Below are 17,613 nucleotides of genomic sequence, written 5' to 3'. Positions count from 1 at the left end.
GGAGCGTGACGGGGAGCGGCTGCTTTTGGACGGTTCTGGACCGAAGAGTCGCCGCGGGGAAGACGTTTTGAATGCTCCTCTGCCTCTCCAGCTCCCACACCTACTCCTTACTGGCCACTCGCTTATGAGAAATTACGACAAGTGTATTTTCTCCCGGTGCGCCCGTGAAACAGACCCGGTAAGCACGGGTGAGTTGACTACATCAGAGAGTCATTAGCTTATATCGGAAGCTACTGGATTTGACCGGGGCGGGCGGGGGGGGGGGGGTCTCTAGGTTTTTATATACATAGTGAAATTCGGATTTTGGAAAACCCGGTTAATTCTTGGAATTCGTTTGCCTTACTAGAGACTGGTGATGCTTTAGTTTCTGGGAACACACCTGCCCAGGTTCCTCACCGAATTATCCGAAAATGGAAGCCCTGAAACACTTCTGAACGTGCACCTGTCTCTGCGTCTGCTTGTATCGGCATCTCCCTACATTGCAATACTTATCTACGTGATGTTTGGGGGTCCGGTGGCTTCTTCCAGCTGAGGAGCAGAGGTTCCCGTACACGTAGGGTCATAACAGACAGGGCGTCAAGTCTCTGATGCCCCCCCCTCCGTCCAGAGCACATGCTCACCATGGTGCACATTCGGTGCCTTTGAAAATCGCTTTGAAAAGTGTCTCAGACAAACTGGACGGACCCCTGCCCCCCCCCACAAGAATTTTGGAAGTGTTTGTGAAGATGATTCCGTACGCTGGCGAATCTCCTGGGGTGTGTGCATCACTTTGGGTTTCTTAGAGCATCCTCTGCACAATCTGTATGCGGCCTATCCGACTTATGGGGGAGCCTTAAAGCCTTAGATTTAACATCTAAAACATTAAGGGGTCAGTAACTCTGAAAGTGCTGAACCAAAAAAGGAAAAAAGAAAGAAAAGAAAAGGAGGAAGCAGATCCTGCTAACTCTATCTATTCCGTTGTATTTGTATAAATAGTCTTTGGGAAATCTTAGGTTTTGGCAAATGTCAAAAAAGATCAAGAACTTCCGGGATGCCTGGGTGGCTCAGGGGCTGAGCATCTGCCTGTGGCTCAGGGCGTGGTCCCAGGGTCCTGGGATCGAGTCCCGCATCGATCTCCCTGCAGGGAGCCTGCTTCTCCCTCTGCCTGTGTTTCTGCCTCTCTCTCTGTCTCTCATGAATAAATAAATAAAATCCTTAAAAAAAGAAACTAAAAAAAAAAAAAAAAAGATGGAGAACTTCTGTGGATTCCAGGGCTGGGATGGCTCGTTAGAGACGCATTTCCCTCTGCTATGAACGGGCTCTGAACCCTACTGAACGTGACAGCTGTACCAGGTGTGTGTGTGGCTCAGGGAAACAAAGGCAGCGAGCCAGTGCGCCGGCTGGCCCTTGGGGCCCCCCCACCCATACGAGGCTCCCCCTGAACAGCTGCCCACATCATCTCCTGCATCGTTCAGTTCGCTTCTGCAAGCCTGCAGGCTGCTACCTTGGACCTGAGACCCTCGGGGGCAGCTCTGCCCGGGCCCACCCTCCAGCCCTGGCCCGTGGGCCCTGGGGCTCAGAACCGCGGCTGCTGAGAAGCTGCTACCACCCCCAACCCACCCACCCACCCCACCCCCAGTCAGTGCGGCCCGCCTCCAGGGAGCCCGAGGAATCCTTAAGAAAGAGAAGCAAGCCCCCAGGGTCATGTTTAAGCTGTGCTGGTTGGACGGTGGGAGGGGGGCTGATGAAGGCTCTGGGTCCCTGGGGACATCCTGGTGGCTCCCCCCACCCACAGCCCCAGAGGAGGCTGGAGTCACACTGGAGAGAGGCAAGCAGGCCGACTGTGCAAGTGCACTGCTCGGCCATGGTCCCCTGCACGCCCACGTGCACGCGCAGACCCCGCAGCGGCCTGCCCCCCCACGTCCTCTTGCACCTGACCCTGCAGCGCAGCGCCTGGCCCCCAGCACGCCTGCACCTGAGGGCCATCTTTGCCCCCACGTCCCATCTCTCCTCTTCCCCAGAAGCCTCCCACCAAGTCCCTCGCCAGCCTTTGGAGCCCCTGCCTCCTCTTGGCGGGGCTGCTCCCTGCGTGGGCTCACTGTCCACGTCCAGGCCTCCTGCTCGGGGCGCCCACCCAACTCTGCTCCTCTCAACCCCTGATCTTTCCTCCCTGTGCCTGTGGCCCCTGCATCACCTGTTGGCTGAGCCCAGGCCGTGCCCGGGGCCCATGCGTCCCCACTGGGGAGCACGGACTGGCCCCAATCAGAAGCCTCTGAGTACGAGGCCTTTGCCCCCCTTGTACCTCTGAGGCCCCTGGAAAGGCAGTCACAGGGGCCTTAGGGCTGGTCCTTGCAGGCAGGGCAACCTTGCCCCATTGACCGCCAGGTCGCACTGAAACCTAGACACGGGGACCTAACCATCACCATGCAGGTAGGGCACCCAGCCCGCGGCCCCATGGGCCACCCTTCCCCACCCTGTTCTGGGAAACAAGGCCTCGGATTGCCCTCAGGAGGTTCTTAGCGGCAGAAGTCCAGGCCCCTGGGCCCCTGCCATGTGGACCAACCTCCCGACTGAGGACAACCTCCCCGTCTCCACTGCCACGCGGCCCCCGGCTGAGACCATCTCCTGGGCACGGCCACCACCAGACCTTCCATGCACACCCTCAACCCAGGGCCCAGCTGCCCTGCCTCCCAGACGCGCTCCTTCCAGCACCTTCCACCTGGTCACTCCCGCCCACCACCCCCTGCTCTCCACCCCCCTCACCCAGCCTCTGCCACATGTCCCCTGGCTGCACACACAGGCCTCCCCGCACGCATCTGGGGACCGTGTCAGTGTCCACAGGTCCTGTCCCAGGGTAGCACATTTCCCTGTCCCCCTGTGGCCAGTGAGGGGGGCCTCACGGAGGACGCTGGTGGCCTCGAGACTGCTCAGTGTGGGGAGGAGGGAGGCAAGAGGAACACGGGAGCCTTAACTGTGACCCAGAGCCAACCCGGGAAGAACCAGGGCCGGAGTCGGTCAGCCCGGCACCCGGGGTGCAGGGGTGCTGCCCCCAGAGGAGCTCCCGTGGGCCGGGCTCCCGTCTGTGCCACCCGTCACCCTGTCAGCGACTCTGCAGTGATGCAGACCTCAGTCCCTCTGGCCGGGTCCTTGTGATCACACCAGCCCCTTGCCCAGCGTGCACAAACGTGTGCACACTCACGCAGTCACACACGTCTACAATCACACAAACTCACCTACACGCATGCATGTTCTCACACGTGTGCACGTCTGGACGCTCACGGTAACACACCGAGCTCTCCTCCCTGTTTCCTCGCTAGCCGCCGCCCATCCTGCCTATGCTTCAGAATCCCTGGAAGTATCTTTAAACCCCGAGGCGACCCCAGGCCCTTTGCACAGGATCCCACAGGGCAGAGCCTGAAACTCCCTCCTGAATCTAGGACGCAGTCTGGTCCCTGGTGAGAACCTGCCCTAACGTGTCCCCCTTTCTTGGGTCCCCCACTTCAAGTCGGAGACCTTGGGGTGCAGTCTTCCCCAGTCCCCCTCCGCACCCCACCCCTCCCTCCCTGTGTGCCTCCCGCGTCTGGCCCCCCAGCCCTTACACTTTGCACGACGGTTCCGCACTCGCTCCACCCGGCCACCAGGAGAACGTGGGTGCTGTTGTGGTAGCTCACGTTGCAGGAGGGCTGTCCCAGGTACAGGGAAGACTCGGGGATGGACTCCTGCCGCAGGAAGCGCCTCTGGATGGCGATGGCCACCTTCTCGATCTCGCAGAGCACCCTGACCGCCTCGGTCAGGCTCAGCCGCGGGGGCGGGTCCTGGGGCCCCTGGCTGGCCGCTGGCACCGAGGCAGCCCTGGTTCCTGCAGGGGTGGGGAGGCCCCCAGGGGCCCCGGGAGCCTGGGCCGCGTGGCCAGGAGGGTCACCTGCAAGGCACAAGGAGATGAAACCAAGACTGGGTCTGTGTTTCGGGAGGGTCCCCTGAGCCTGGCCTGCGAGACCGCGTGGAGGGGGCAGGGGCTGAGTTCCGGCACACACCCGGGCTGCACATTCTGGCCACGACCACACACACGCACCTGTTGCATGTTCCTGCCCAACGGCGGGGCCTGGCCTGGTGGGCCGGGGGCTCCCGTGGGCCAGGGGACCATGGTGCCCTCTGCCCCCCACCCCCCAGACTCTCCCGGGCTGACGCTGGGTGCGGGCTGAGCCCAAGGGCTGGCTGTGACACCCCCCTAATCTCTAAGGTGGGCTGCGCTAAGGTGGGTGTTTAGTCTCAGCATCCTGAGTCCCCAGCTCCTCCCCCCGCTTCCCGCTTCCCCCAAAGCACGGCCTCAACCTCCACGGGGACACGGAGGCTCTGCAGAGACGTCCAGGTCCCCCCAGGGCTCCAGGCCTCGTCTGCGCCAACCCGACCCAGGACACGTGTCAGCCCGCTCCCTGGGCCCGGCTCCATCACCCGCCACCCCAGCACCCGTCTTCTCTTCTGTCAGGGTGGGGCTCGCCCGCCGCTCCGACCCCTCACCTAGCTCCCAAGATGCAGCCCAAACCCCGCTCGTGGCGCTCACCGCCTTCTCCACTGGCCTCCCCCGCTCGCTCCCGCCCCCCTCCACATCTCAGCCGGGCCCAACTGCACAGGCACCGTGCGCCCGTCAGGAGCTCTGTGCTCACTGCTGCACCGACCCGGGGCACCTGCTCCACTGGAGCCCCTCTGCCCAGTGCTGTCCTAGCGGGCCTTTAAGACCTCCTCTTCCAGGAAGCCCTCCTTGACCCCGCTCCTGGGGCTGCCACAGCCTAGCCCCTCTGAGCCTCCTGCTTCTACTGCAAGAACACACTCCATACTCCCGGTGACAAGTGTTTACTTGCATAAGTGTCCGTCTCACTCCACCTGACCACAGATCCCTGCATGGCAGGGGTCACCTCAGGGCCAACGCTGAATCCCCTGAGGCCCCATTTAATGGTTAAAGTATGGGGTGGAAGGAGGGGCCGAGCAGAAACATCTCCCGCGTGCTGCTTGTCACACGGGCTGTAGGCTCCGGAGGTCACTTCTAGAATCCGAGAGGACGCCGCAGACCTTACGTGCGTAGTCTCTCATTGGGGGCACTTGGAGACGCGAAGTGCCCCCAGGAGGCTGGAGATGCATGGCACAGTGTGAAGGGGCACGTACGTGTGCACAGACACGCACACACACGTGCACACACACGTAGGAAAACGCGTCCAGGACATAAAAATATGCTGACCCCGTTTGGAAAAGAAGGACTTTGTGAACGGACGTCCTTAAAAGAACAGATGACCTGATGGTATCTCAGAGAAGGGATTAGGGAAATCTCACCTTCACAGGGTCTTCCAGAATATTCCAGAGGGACGTGGGGGGCGCCGCCCACGCAGCTGCAGGTGAAGGAGCCCAGGGTGTTGCGGCAGGATGCGCCCGGCTCGCAGTCGTGCTCCTGGCTCTCACACTCGTCGTAATCTGCGCGACATCGGAAACAAGACGGGACACGGTCACGGTCACCGGGCCCCCGAGGGCTGCGGGCGAGAGGCGCTCCCACGCCGGCTGTTCACACGGCCTTGTGGGGCGGGGCGGGGGTGGGCAGGCGTGCGTCTCAGGCCGCGGAGTTGAATACGGAGGGACGACAAAACTGGCCAGTTCTGGGGAGTTGAGGGGACAGGGAGGCACCTGCTTCTCGGCCGGGATGGGGGCAAGAGCTGGTGTCCGGACGTCTGCGGGGGCTGCTAGGGGGGAGGGCTCCTGGTCCCGGGGGCGCTGGGGGGGAGCAGCTCATCGGGGCGCCAACAGGACCCCGGCCCCGGCCCTTGGCCTCAGGCCTATGCACCCCACAAGCCTGTCCCCGTAGAAGGTCCTCGGCGCACTTGCCTGCCTTGGTCTCTGCGCCCAGTCACTAACTCACAGGAAGGGGGTTTACTGCAGGAAATGGGTAAAAATCAGGCCATCTGAGCAGAGAGCATGTCCACACCTAAGGCCGCCTCCCGCATAGCACAGTTTGCTCAGTGACATGTCCCCCTGGTCCTTTCAAACACGGATGGCGGGACGCCTGGGGGTGGCTCCATCCGTTGGGCGTCTGCCTTTGGCTCAGGTCATGATCCCGGGGTCCTGGGATCGAGTCCCGCATCGGGCTCCCCGCTCAGTGAGAAGCCTGCTTCTCCCTCTGCCTCTGCCTGCCGCTCCCCCCGCTTGTACTCACTCTCTCTCTCTCACTCTCTCCCTCTCAAATAAATAAATAAAACCTTTTTTTAAAAGATGATTGAAACTATGTTTTGGGGTGTTGCCTTCTTCAGCAGGGTGCCTTTATTTTGTTTAATATAAAAAAGCTTACACTTTTATAGAGTCAAATACTTCAGCCTTTGCCTCTGGGGGCTCCTTTGACTTCAATTTTAAAGTTAGAAAAGCCTCCTCTTTCCAAAAACCGGAAAAATGCTTGTATGGCCTCTGAGTGACGTCATACATGAAATTTTTGCATCATTTATTTTCAAGTACGACATACGCTGTGAACCGAAATGTGCCCCCAAAATACATACGTTGAAGCCCCAACCCCTTGTGGGACTGTGTTTGCAGAGGGGGCGTTTAGGAGGTAATTAAGGCTAATGGAGCCCATAAAGGTGGGACTGTCACCCAAGAGGGTTGGCGTCCTTATAAGAAGTGGCGCCAGAGCTCGGCACACACACGGGGAAAGAAAGGCCTTGGAAGCTCTGTCCACACGGCGGGGAGAGGGTCCGCCCCAGAAAACGAACCAGCGGGCCCCCGGATCTGGGCCGTCCAGCCTCCAGAACTGTGAGAACGTGCAGTTGTGTTGTGAAGCCGCCCCGTCCGTGGTATTTGGTTACGACAGCTCGCGAAGACAAATGGGACTTGAAAGAGGAATCTAAATGGCTTTGTCTCCCTGCTTTTCTTTTCAATTATTTTTACCAGGATCTCCCTGGAAACCATGCTTGGGAGGAAGCGTGGGCTGCAGAGAGGGGCAGGTGCACCCCCGGCCCGGTTCCGTGGGTGGCAGAGGAGGCCCAGGGCGGGACGTGGACCCCGGAAAGGGAGCAGCATCTCTGGGCATCTGCGCAGCTTCACACCAGGATGGTTCTGGCCCCTAAACCTTCAGAAACCAACACAGTAGCAATAAGAGAGATGGGGCGCCGGCGGGCGGAGGGGGGGCTCAGTCGGTGAAGCGTCTGCCTTCGGCTCAGGTCATGATCCCAGGGTCCTGGGATCGAGTCCCGCATCGGGCTCCCCGCTCAGCGAGGAGTCTGCTTCTCCCTCTCCCTCTGCCCCTGCTTGTGTTCTCTCTCATGTTCTCTCTCTCTCTCTTTCAAATAAATAAATAAAATCTTTTTAAAAAAAAAAAGAAAGAAAAAGAAATAAATTAAATTAAAAAAATAATGATAAAATAAAAAATAAAAAAAGATGAGGGTCCTATCTGTTCCCCATGTTGACCTCCTGCCTGGGAGCCCCTAGGAGGAGACACATGGGGTGACGTCTTCCAAACAAGGGCAGAAGCTGGGGTCTCCCCACCTCTCTTGCAGACACAGTGAGCCTCTGGGGGGCGGGGGGGCCGGCCTCCACCTACCCTGGATGACGGTGTCCTCTCCGACCACCTCCAGCAGAGACGCATTCTGAAAGGCCACGAGGAACGCAGCGGACACCTCGTGGACACCCACATCTGCGGTGATCAGCAGGTTAAACTCCACCACGACGCTGCCGTTGGCGATGCGGGTCACCTCCACCTGGACCCCACCGGAGTCCACGAGCCGAAGCATGGAGGCTGGCAAGGAACCCCGCACCTTTGGAGAGATGGCACGTGAAAAGAACGAGAGGAAGCAGGGTATCCGACCAAGGGGGCACCTCCTGGGATTCGGGCCAGCAGCAAAAAGGACAAGGTCCCGTGTGCCGTGTCCCAACCCCAAGTCCCAGGAAGAGCCCTGTTCCCCCAGAGCACGTCCGCGGGCCGGTGTGGGTGACATGCAAGGGCCCTGCCTGGGCGGGGGGGGGGGGGGGGACACATCACCCAAAGGGGCACACGTGATGGCATTTAGAACCTACTGCTCTCGGCGCAGAGCTGTGGAGGGTGGGGGCTGGATGGGTGGACATGGGGGGGTCATCTCTCTCTCATTGTGCATTTTCTAGAACACTCCCTCTACTGCTGCTGCAGACCAGCTCCCCTGCCATTCTTCCCGCCTTCCCCAAAACCGCTTCCCTCCAAGCCTTCCCACCAGGACACGCAGCTCCTGCCTCGCTTTTCCCTCTACCACCTTGGAGGGAATCCTTCCCCGCAGGCCATCCTCGCGCCTCACAGCCAAAACGCCACTGGGTAGTGGCTCTAAGCGGTCCATACAGCACTAGACTTCTATGGGAACGTGTGCTTCTGGGGTCTGGCCTCCCAGAAAACCTCGTCTTCATCTGGACCCCGTGAAGGGTGGTGGCTCAAGGCACAGGCTCATGGATTCACTTCTCAGCGTTGGGACATCCAAGGTGACAAATCTGCTGTCACCTCCGGTCACCGGGCCACCATCACTACCACTGGAAGAGCTAGCTCTTGTCTCTTTCTCTCTCTCTCTCATCTGGGACTTCCAGAGATGCGGTTGGATTAAAGGCCCTCGGGGCTGCCTTTCAAATCCGTCTCAAAGCAAAGTTCCAGCCTCCACGCTAGGGAGTGACGGGAACAAGGTGCCACGTTAACCCACAACCTCCCAAAAGCTGTCCTACATGAGTGACAAGCTGCACAATCATCTGCTATCCTGAAACTCTAGACAAATCAACAACGGTGCCCAGAAAGAGGCGAGCGAAGACATGGTTGGGGGAGGAAGGATGCGTGCAGACATGTGTGCGGATCTGGGGCTGCCGCACGTGGCCGCCGGGGCCCTGTGGCCCGATGGTCAGCGCTGCTGCTTAGTATTACGTGCAAACATCACGGAACCTACAGGAGACCATTGACAACTCTTGAATCCACGCACAGGGGCACTGGGCCGGGTGCTGGGGACCCAGGACAAATAAGGCAGGATCCCAGATCCCCGAGGAGCCCCAGCGGGACCCATTTCCTCCACCCTGGAGGGGAGAACAGAACCAAGTCATCGGGCTACGGGGCGAGCACCCTCCGCCTCGAGGTGGCGCTTCCAAACCCTCTCTCCTGGGTCTTAAACCCGGCGGGGAGGGAAAGCTAACGGGGACCCGGACGTGCACTGCGTCCAGGAGACCGCGGGATCGGGACCAGCGCATCCTCTCTTCGTCAAAGGGGAATCAAGCCGCAGCAAATCCCGGCCACCACTGTCCCTGGGAGTGTGAATGGGGCGGCGGGGGAGGTGCCGGCGAGATTAGGAAAAAGGAGCAGCAGCTTCATTCACGCTCGCCAGAAAGTGCAAGCACCGCCACGCGCATCAGCGGATGAAGGGGTGCACGGACCGTGGTCTCTCCGTGTGGCCGCCCGGGGCTCCGGGGAGCAAGCCAGACGCCGCAGGCCACGCGTGTAATGATTCTGTGCACGCGCGACACCCGGGGCAGGCAGACGGCAGGTTAGTGGGTGGCAGGGGTGGCAGGGCCGGGGCGCGGGGGGAGTCACTGCAAATGGGCACAGGTGTGGCCTCTTTCGGGGTGATGACGGGAATGTTCTGGAACTGGCGGTGACTGTTGCGCAGTTTCGCAGAAAAAGCCCAGAGCGCTGCACGGAGCCCTTGTAAAGTATGGATTTTAGGGACCGTGAAATTAGATCTCAATTTCTTATAAAAGGTTTTCTTCGCCGGGCTTCCTGCTCCACGGGGTCCCACCGCCGTAAAGGAGCTGGCCCAACAGCGAACAGCGCCGAGCGAGGATGCAGCAGGGGCCCAGGTGTGTCCCCCACCTGCCGATGGGTCTAGCGGCGGGGACGCCGGGCACCACGCCGGACGGAGCTTCCCTCGGAGGTGGGGGGTCCCGGCACCTACACGTCCGCGTCCCGCGTGGCTGTGCCTGGGCTTCTGTCCGCACCCCCGTGCACGTCCCGAAAAGGAAGGGACGGTCCCCCCCAACTCACCATCGTAAGGAACCGCTCCCGGAGGTCCTGATACTCCTCGCTGCTCGCATTGCCGAAGGACTCTACGTACCTGACATTGGCTATTCTGACTTTGCCTCTGAGTTTCTGGGCCGCTGTGGACAGAGAACAAACCCGTCTGGAGCATTGGGAACGGTGACAGCGGCAGCTCGGTGGCTTCACGTCGGCCAGAAAGAACGGCACCGGAGGCTGGTGGTGCCCCGCACGCGCACGCACAGCCCAGCCACCCCAGAGGACGCCGGCATGCAGCCGGGGCACAGACGGAGAAGCTTCTGGGCCCCCTGCCCCCCTCTTCCCCGCCCCCATGTGGCTCTCCACGCACACGCTGCCCAGGTGGTTTACCAGCAGGGACAACTTCGAGAAGGAAAGGAGGCTCTCTCATGCCCAGGCCGCAGGGGCCCACCTGGATGTCCTGGGCAAATCAAGTCGTGGGGCGGCCTTGCCCCGCCCCTGCCAGAGCCCGCAGCCCACGGCACAGCGCCCAGGGGTCTTGACCCTCTTCTCCCTCCCCCTAGAGCACCGTCTCTCCGTGGCTTAAGGGTGGTCCCTGCTTTTGCATCAGGTCTGTTCCATGGGAATCTGTTCCGTCCACGTGGGGCTTCCAGGAGGCCTTGGTACAAAAATGCGGTCCAGCAACATCGCCTGGCCACACCATGGTGTCTGGCAGGTGGCATCCAGCACGGCAGCCACCTCGTTTGGTCCTTCACCAGACATCTGTGATGCACCTGCCAGGTGCCTGCTGTTCCGGGCGCTGGAGGCAAGGCCAAGTTTCTCCCGGCGGGGCTGAGAGTGCTGCCCCCACAGCTTACTGCCCAGGCCTAGCACAAACCACAAAGCCATCCCAGGACGCATGGCCTGATGACCCCACACCCATGTCCTTGGGGTCATGGCTATCGCTGCACCGGAGGACCACGGGTCCAGACGCCACAAGTGGGGTGTGCAGCTTGATCTAAAAGCCTCAGGAGCAGGACAGGTGCACAGGTGAGAAGGGACAGGGACCCGCCCCGACACAGGTCACATGCCCGTGGTGGGGGCTCCTCCTTCCAGCAGGTGAGGCCTTCCGGCAGTGACCGCCCCTCCTCCAGCCCACCATGAACCTGCCGGAGGACGCCCTCACACACCGACTTCCCTCTGATTTCCCGGTCCACAGCTCATCGGTACCCTAAAGGACGCACACAGAAGCTGAAAGCTCCTCTTACTGGCACCCCCAAGGGCTGTGCACCCCACCTTGGAGCACTCTGCGTCAGCCCTTACACAGCTGCCCAAGACCTGAGGACCCATCTGCAACGTCAGCCAGCCCTTGGCTGTTTGAGCAACTTAGGCATTCAGGGAAGTATCTGGACGATGGGTGCAAAGGGGGAGAAACAAGATTTGTCCGAACACATAACTATCACCAGCACCAACGCCACCTCACCAGGCCCCGGCCGGGAGGGGACAGACAAGCTGTCCAACTGTCTCATGTCCCCTGTCTATCCGTCCTTCTTAGAAGCCAAGTCCAGGTCCGCCGAGAGCGGGAGCAATCAGAGGGAGGGCGTGACGCTCAGCACACCAGCACCACGCGTGTTTTCCTGCCACGTACCCTCGAGGACACGGGGCAGCCAGCGGCCACCACCTCCGCGGGCAGAGTCCTGAGCACTTTGCGCCTCCGCGTGGCCCGCGGTCTGCCCCCTGCTGCATTCCTTGGCCCCGGAGAGGCAGAAACCCAGCCGCTCGCAAATGACTGGCTCTTTTGAACCTGAACGCGCTGAAAATCTCTCACGTACTTGTTCCCTCCCTTTGAGAACAAGTGGCCACGAGCGTCCCTGAAGCCCATTCATTACCTGTCCTCACTCTGAGGCGGGCCCTGGCACCTCCTTCCCCGCACGCTCCGGCCACTATCTCCACCAGGTGCAGGACGCCGGGCTCCAGGCCCGACAGCGTCAGGCTCGCGTTCCGGGTCTCCAGGTGCACCGCGGGGCTCCGCGTGGAGGTGACGGTGAGCTGGAAGGTGGGGTGCCGGGCGAGGTCCGCCGCCCACGCCACATGGAAGCTGGTGCTGGTCACATTGGAGATGGTGACCCTCTCGATGGGGACGGGATCTGGCAAGTGGACATAAGCATCGAGCAAATGAAAAGCAATCCAATGATTGAAGGAGAGAGGACCGGAGAAGCCTCACCAAACCCTAAAATCGAATACACGGCTTGGGGACAGGAGAGGGCATCGGCAGACACCAGCCCAAGGAAGTCATATGAACCCGCCGCTAGCCCTGCATGTGGTACAGTGTCCCTGGATGGCCCCCTGAGCCCCAGGCTCCCTCGGACAGCCCTCCCGCCCCTTCCGGTTTGGTTTTCTCTCTGCCACTGAGGTCCCTGGTCTTCCCCAAAGCAAACCTCTTGAGCAGATGCTGGGTGGCTCTTCCAGAGGGGGTACCCCACCACCCCTGAGCAGACTCATAGAGGGGCCAGCACAGGTGGCCATGGCTGGCTTCGGAGCCATTCCCGCAGGGTGATCCCGGGGGGGCTCGACGGTACTGACTTACGGGGCCTGCCGTGTAGTCTTGGAACGTGCAACACTCAGCAGAGGAGATGCACCGATGGAGCTACGTTTAGGTTCTATTTGGCGGCAAGCCGGGGTCGGGCTAGCACCGTGAGCTCACAGGGATGCCGCGTGGGAGCTTCACGGCCGGGGCTGCCGCCCATCTACGGTGCTGCCCCAGGACCTTGGCAATGGCCAAGCCCTCTGTGTGCTGTCAGTAGAACTGCCAGGGGGTCTGCACGGTGCAGGGGACTGCGCTAGGGCTCAGGGCTTCTGCACTGCTGGGGAGGCGTGGAAATGCTCCTGGGTGGGGGGGGCTCTGCAGTGCTTAAGGGGACACATGCACCCCACAGGCTCCTCCTGGGCCCGACCTCCTGCTCCTGATGGGCGACCAGAAGGCTTGGGGACAGGCAGGGGAGGACTGGAGAAAGCACAGGGACCAGGTTTCAGTCCTAACAAGACAGAGGCCACCCCCAGGGACAGGGCTGTGCTGTGCCCCACTTGGCGCAGCCATACGATGAGCAAGACACCTGACTTTTCTCAAAGGTCTTTGATTCAATGACCGTGTGAGCCTTTACCAACTGGAACGCAAGGGTTCCCCGGTGTGCCCGGGGTCTCGGGGCACAGGCCCCCTAGCACACGCCATCCGAGGCACTCACCACAGGACGGAAGCTTCAGAGACTCAGGGGTGAGGGCTGAAGGCAGGTCCGGGGAGCTGGAGGGCCCAGGGTGCATGTTCTGTGGCCCTGTGGGGTCCAGGGGCGCTGGTGGTGTTCTCCAAGTGGGGAGACCGGCGTGCCACTCGATGTGGTCTGCGGGGCCCTCAGTAGGTGTGGGCCAGACGGGTGGCTCTGTGCTGGAGTTTCTTGACAACCATCCAGGGGTGTCCAGCAAGACATTCATGGCCCCAGGAGGGGAGCCATGGGAGTTCCCGGGAGCCCCGCTGGCTGTCGGTGGGCCTGTCACCAAGCCTGGGGCCATGCTGGGCACCTCCTCCTCCATGCCCTGGCCTGTGCCATTCCCGTCCTGCTTCACCACGTCGCTGCCCCCTCTCCTGGGTGGCAGGCCTGGGGTCTGGGCCTGGCCTGCTGCGGGTGTGCCCCCTGGGTACCCAGGGCTGGGCCACAAGGCGGGAGTCTCCCGGTCAAGGGCTGTTGTTTCTGTGCCGAGAACTGGGGCTGTTACTCCTGTTGCCGGAGCCAGGACACCTCCCGTGGGGCTCACCGTGTCACCTACTGAGACACACATCCACTCTCAGAGGGGACACCTGGTCCAAAGACGCTAAGCAAAACCTACCAGATGCCACCCATGAGCGAGAGCCTCCCGGGGGGGCCCCAAAAGTGGGGACAAAGGCTGTCTCATTGGGGGTGATGGGATCACGAATGTCTAGTGGGGCTCGTGTCTGCAGCTCTCCGAGGGGGCGGCAGGGCCTCTCCACTGGATAAATGGGAGCTCTCAGGTGCCACGAGCGGGACTCCAGCTGGGGGGCTGCAGAGCCAGGACATAAGCACGGGGCCCCGTTCTTGCAGCTGAATCCACCCGGCCCTTGAGGAAATGGGGCAACTTCTCTAGATCTGGGCTCAGCGCAGGGCTCGGTGCAGATGACCGGCATCGGTGTGCCCTACGTTACACGAATAAGGGAAGGATGCGGGACAGTGGCCCGTGGGTGCTAGAGAGGCTATGGGATAGGAGGTCCCGGGGGTGGGGGTGGGGGGCGCACCCTCACAGGCCCGGCCCGCTCGGGCGGGGTTGGTGTCCCTGGCCGTCCGGCACCGACAGGTGTAGGAGCCCTCGAGGTTGATGCACTGGGCAGCGGGGGAGCAGTCGTGCCCCAGACTGTCTGCACACTCGTCCCAGTCTGCGGGGCGGGAGAGAAACGGGACGAGCTGCTGAGTAACGGCCGGAGGCTGCTCACAAGGCAAAACAGCAACGGAGCTGAGTTCTCCGCAAGCACCTCCGCAGCCAGCAGTCGAGGGGCAAAGGCCGGGGTCGGTGGTGGGCTCCCCGCCCCCCGGAAGCCTGTCTGTGACCTAGACCGCAGGCCCCGCATCTCCCTGCGACAACCTTCACCGCCGGCTGGCTGCTTTGGGGGCAAAGATTAGCGACTGTCCATTCCCTTTGGAGCCCTTGGCACCCACTGGTGTGAATATATTCTTCTCCTGTGTATTCTGTTTCCAGACCCCAAAACCAGGATGCTTCCCCTCTTCACCAATGGGCCAACATCCCCCTAATATTTAGCTCTTCAGCAAAGAAAACTAGCCAAGCCTGGAGGCATCTGGGTAAATCTAACCGGAACTCTTAGAGACGCACGGAGGAACGGTCCTGAACACTAAGAAGCCCAAAGAGCCCATGTCACTGGGAAGCGCTGACCCTTGTGGGCCGAAGGAAGAGCGTCAGGTAAGGGGCCCCCAGCACCTGCTCACCCACCACACCCAACACAGCCGGCACTTTCCAGCCAGCGGCAGCCTGGACCCGCACTAGCCAACCCGTGAAGCAAGGCTCCTGGGGCCCCCTCTGCTCTCCAACCCCCTCTTCCCGCCCCCCCGGGGGAACTGCCACCCCCACTCTCGCAGGGAAACATCTGATGGTCTCGTGCACTTTGACATGTGACTGATAAAGTGCTACATGTGACACGCATGATAAACCTGAAGGAGTAAATATCTCAAGCTGCATCCCAGGCGAGGAGGAGCCGGGCTAGGGGAGGGGGACAGCTTTCCCCACACCCCGAATCCATCTTTCAGATCACTGCCTGCCTGTCCCTCCCGCCCCAGGGGAGAAGGTGGCTCAGAACGGAGTGGCCTCTGCTGGGGGACCGAGCCGGGGGCCCACCTGGGGGTGCTGGGCTGGGCTGGGCTTGGCGACACCCTGTGCCCCGGCCCGTCACAGGCTCCCCTGGCTCCACCATGCTCGCTGGGCCAGAGGAGCCCAGACTCGCCCATATTTAAGTCATGACACAGGACGCACACTCGGTTTTATGCGGAGAAAACTCTGCAGCCAAGGGCTGTTCTCGTCCTGTGGTTTTCAATTTTGCTTCATGTGATCTTCACGGAAGCTCATGGAACAGCTCCCTGAGACCCGAGGGCTCATCAGCTGATGCAACAGTCACCTCCCACCGCCCCCTCTCCTCCCCGCCCCCCCAGACAGGGCCCTGTGTCCCCGCCCCCGGGCCTTCCTGGAGCCCTGCCCCACTTCCTCCACAGCCTGCAGGCAGCTCCAGGGGTTTTGGGGGGTGGAGGGGGCTGGGACCTGGGATGAGCGAGCAGAGCCCCGCAGTCCAGAACGGGCTCCCACCCCTGAACACCTGGCGGCTATTTTTAGCCACGGTGATTCACCGGCCTCCCCGCCGGAGCAGCTGGCCAGCAAGCCCGAGTGAGGCAGGACGCTTTGTCTCGTCTTGCGTTAGAGCCCCAGGCCAGGTGGTTCTCCAGTCCAGAGGGAGGAGGCAGGTCTGGAGTGAGAGTGCCCAGGGGGCCTCGGCACCTTCTGGATCCACCAGACGCCTCGGGGTGCAGGGGGAGGGCTCGCTCCTGGGGGCCCTGCAGCTGCGGGAGGGCGAGCGGCCCCGGAGGGCGCGGCTCGGAGCAACAGGGTGCTGCTCAGCGGGGGGCACGCCCTCCTGGAGGCAGACCAAGGACACGTGGCCAGCCACTGACCCCCCCACGACAGATGGGCCTCAGGGGGAAGCTGAGGTCATGACAACGTGACCCCCCGCGCTGCTGGGACATGTTGACTCACGGAGGCGAGAGCCCCCGAGCCACCCAGGAATGCTCCGAGGGCGCCAACAATAGCATTTCTGTGCAGCCGCGAGCAGAGCAGCCCTCCGTGCTGCGGTTTGTTGGCGTTCCGCAGGACGGCCACGCGTGCGCTTCTCGGTGCCCCGCCCGGGGCCTGGGCTGCCTGCCCGAGGGGGGCTGGGCCCGGGGCTCTGGTGACACAAGCAGCAGTCGCTGGGTCACAAGACCCTGCACGGGGCCGGGCGCCCCCACCCCAGTCACCAGGCAGGAAGGGGGTGCCAGCACCGGGAGGCCTCCAGGAGCCTGCAGGGCGACCTCATGGGACCTCATGGGGACGCTTGACGGGACCTGCTGACACCCTGAGAACATGAGCGACGAAGGCGCCTCTTCTTCCTCTGCCTCTTCTTCCCCTCCCAGATCCTCACGAGCCCCCAAGCTGGCTCGAAACAACAGGGTTCATTCTCACACTTGCACAGGCCGAAGTCCAGGATCCAGGGGCGGCGGGGCCCCATCTGGGGCTCGGGGCAGAAGGGGGAGCATCCTCCCTGCCTCCTCCGGCCTCTGGGGCTCCCGGTGTTCCTGGGCTCGTGGCCCCCAGCCTCGGCCTCGGTCTCCCTGCGGCCGTCCTCCCTGTGTCTGGGTCTCTCCTCCTCTGCATCTTCTCCTGTAGGGCGCTCCCCCGATCCTGGGCGATCTCCGATCCTGACCTTAATTTTGTCTACAAAGACGCTTCCTCCAAACTAAATCTGCAGTTCTAGGTGGACATTTCTTGGGGGGGTGCGGGGAGGCCACCCCTTCAACCCGCGGGCAAGGAGCAAGAGTAACCCAACGCCTGGTGCACAGGGCCGGGCCGGGAAGCAGCACTCGGGGCTGCTGGCTCCCCTGAGGGATGCTCGGGTCTGGCCTTGGGTGGAACTGAGGGAGCAACTGAGGACCCCCCGCTGGGGAACGTCATCCCTGCCTCACACATCAGCCTGTTCTCTGCTCTCTCCCTATCTCTGTCTCTGTCTATCTCTGTCTCTCCCTACGTCTGTATCCCCGTTTCTGTATCTCTGTGTCTCTGTCTCTCTCTTCTCTACCCCTACATCTGACTGTCTCTCTCCTCTCCGTCTCCCCACCACCCTCCTCTGTCTGTCCCAAGGTGTCTCCCCCTCCCCTGATCTAAGACTTCCTGCCTCAAGGCAACATGAAGTGAAATTACATAACATTCAGGCCAAGGAACTAGAGGCCGGTTGGCAGGTGGCGCAGGGGACGGCGGCCCCCAAGGCCCTTCCCCTCCCGGGTCCTCCAGCTCCGTCCCACCTCGTGTTCTGGGCCCCAGGCTCTGGGGTCCCTCTCCCACCGGAGCAAGAAGCGTGGGAT

At 61.8% G+C, this 17,613-nt stretch overlaps 1 protein-coding gene across 1 annotated transcript in view; it reads right to left on the bottom strand.

The window, feature by feature from the left end:
• The window catches only part of UMODL1 (uromodulin like 1), a 58,045-nt gene that overhangs the window by 14,016 nt on the left and 26,416 nt on the right, over positions 1 to 17,613 (bottom strand). Inside the window, exons 10-16 of the mRNA XM_038581154.1 lie at positions 14,238 to 14,375; positions 13,177 to 13,749; positions 11,824 to 12,081; positions 9,986 to 10,098; positions 7,550 to 7,763; positions 5,305 to 5,442; positions 3,579 to 3,901 (exon numbers count right to left, since the gene is read on the bottom strand). Coding sequence (XP_038437082.1) covers positions 3,579 to 3,901; positions 5,305 to 5,442; positions 7,550 to 7,763; positions 9,986 to 10,098; positions 11,824 to 12,081; positions 13,177 to 13,749; positions 14,238 to 14,375 — 1,757 coding nt within the window. The remainder of the gene's footprint in view (positions 1 to 3,578; positions 3,902 to 5,304; positions 5,443 to 7,549; positions 7,764 to 9,985; positions 10,099 to 11,823; positions 12,082 to 13,176; positions 13,750 to 14,237; positions 14,376 to 17,613) is intronic.

Source organism: Canis lupus, chromosome 31 (genome assembly GCF_011100685.1).
Source record: "Canis lupus familiaris isolate Mischka breed German Shepherd chromosome 31, alternate assembly UU_Cfam_GSD_1.0, whole genome shotgun sequence".
Classification (NCBI taxonomy): Eukaryota; Metazoa; Chordata; class Mammalia; order Carnivora; family Canidae; genus Canis; species Canis lupus.
This window is presented reverse-complemented; position numbering and strand designations above follow the sequence as displayed.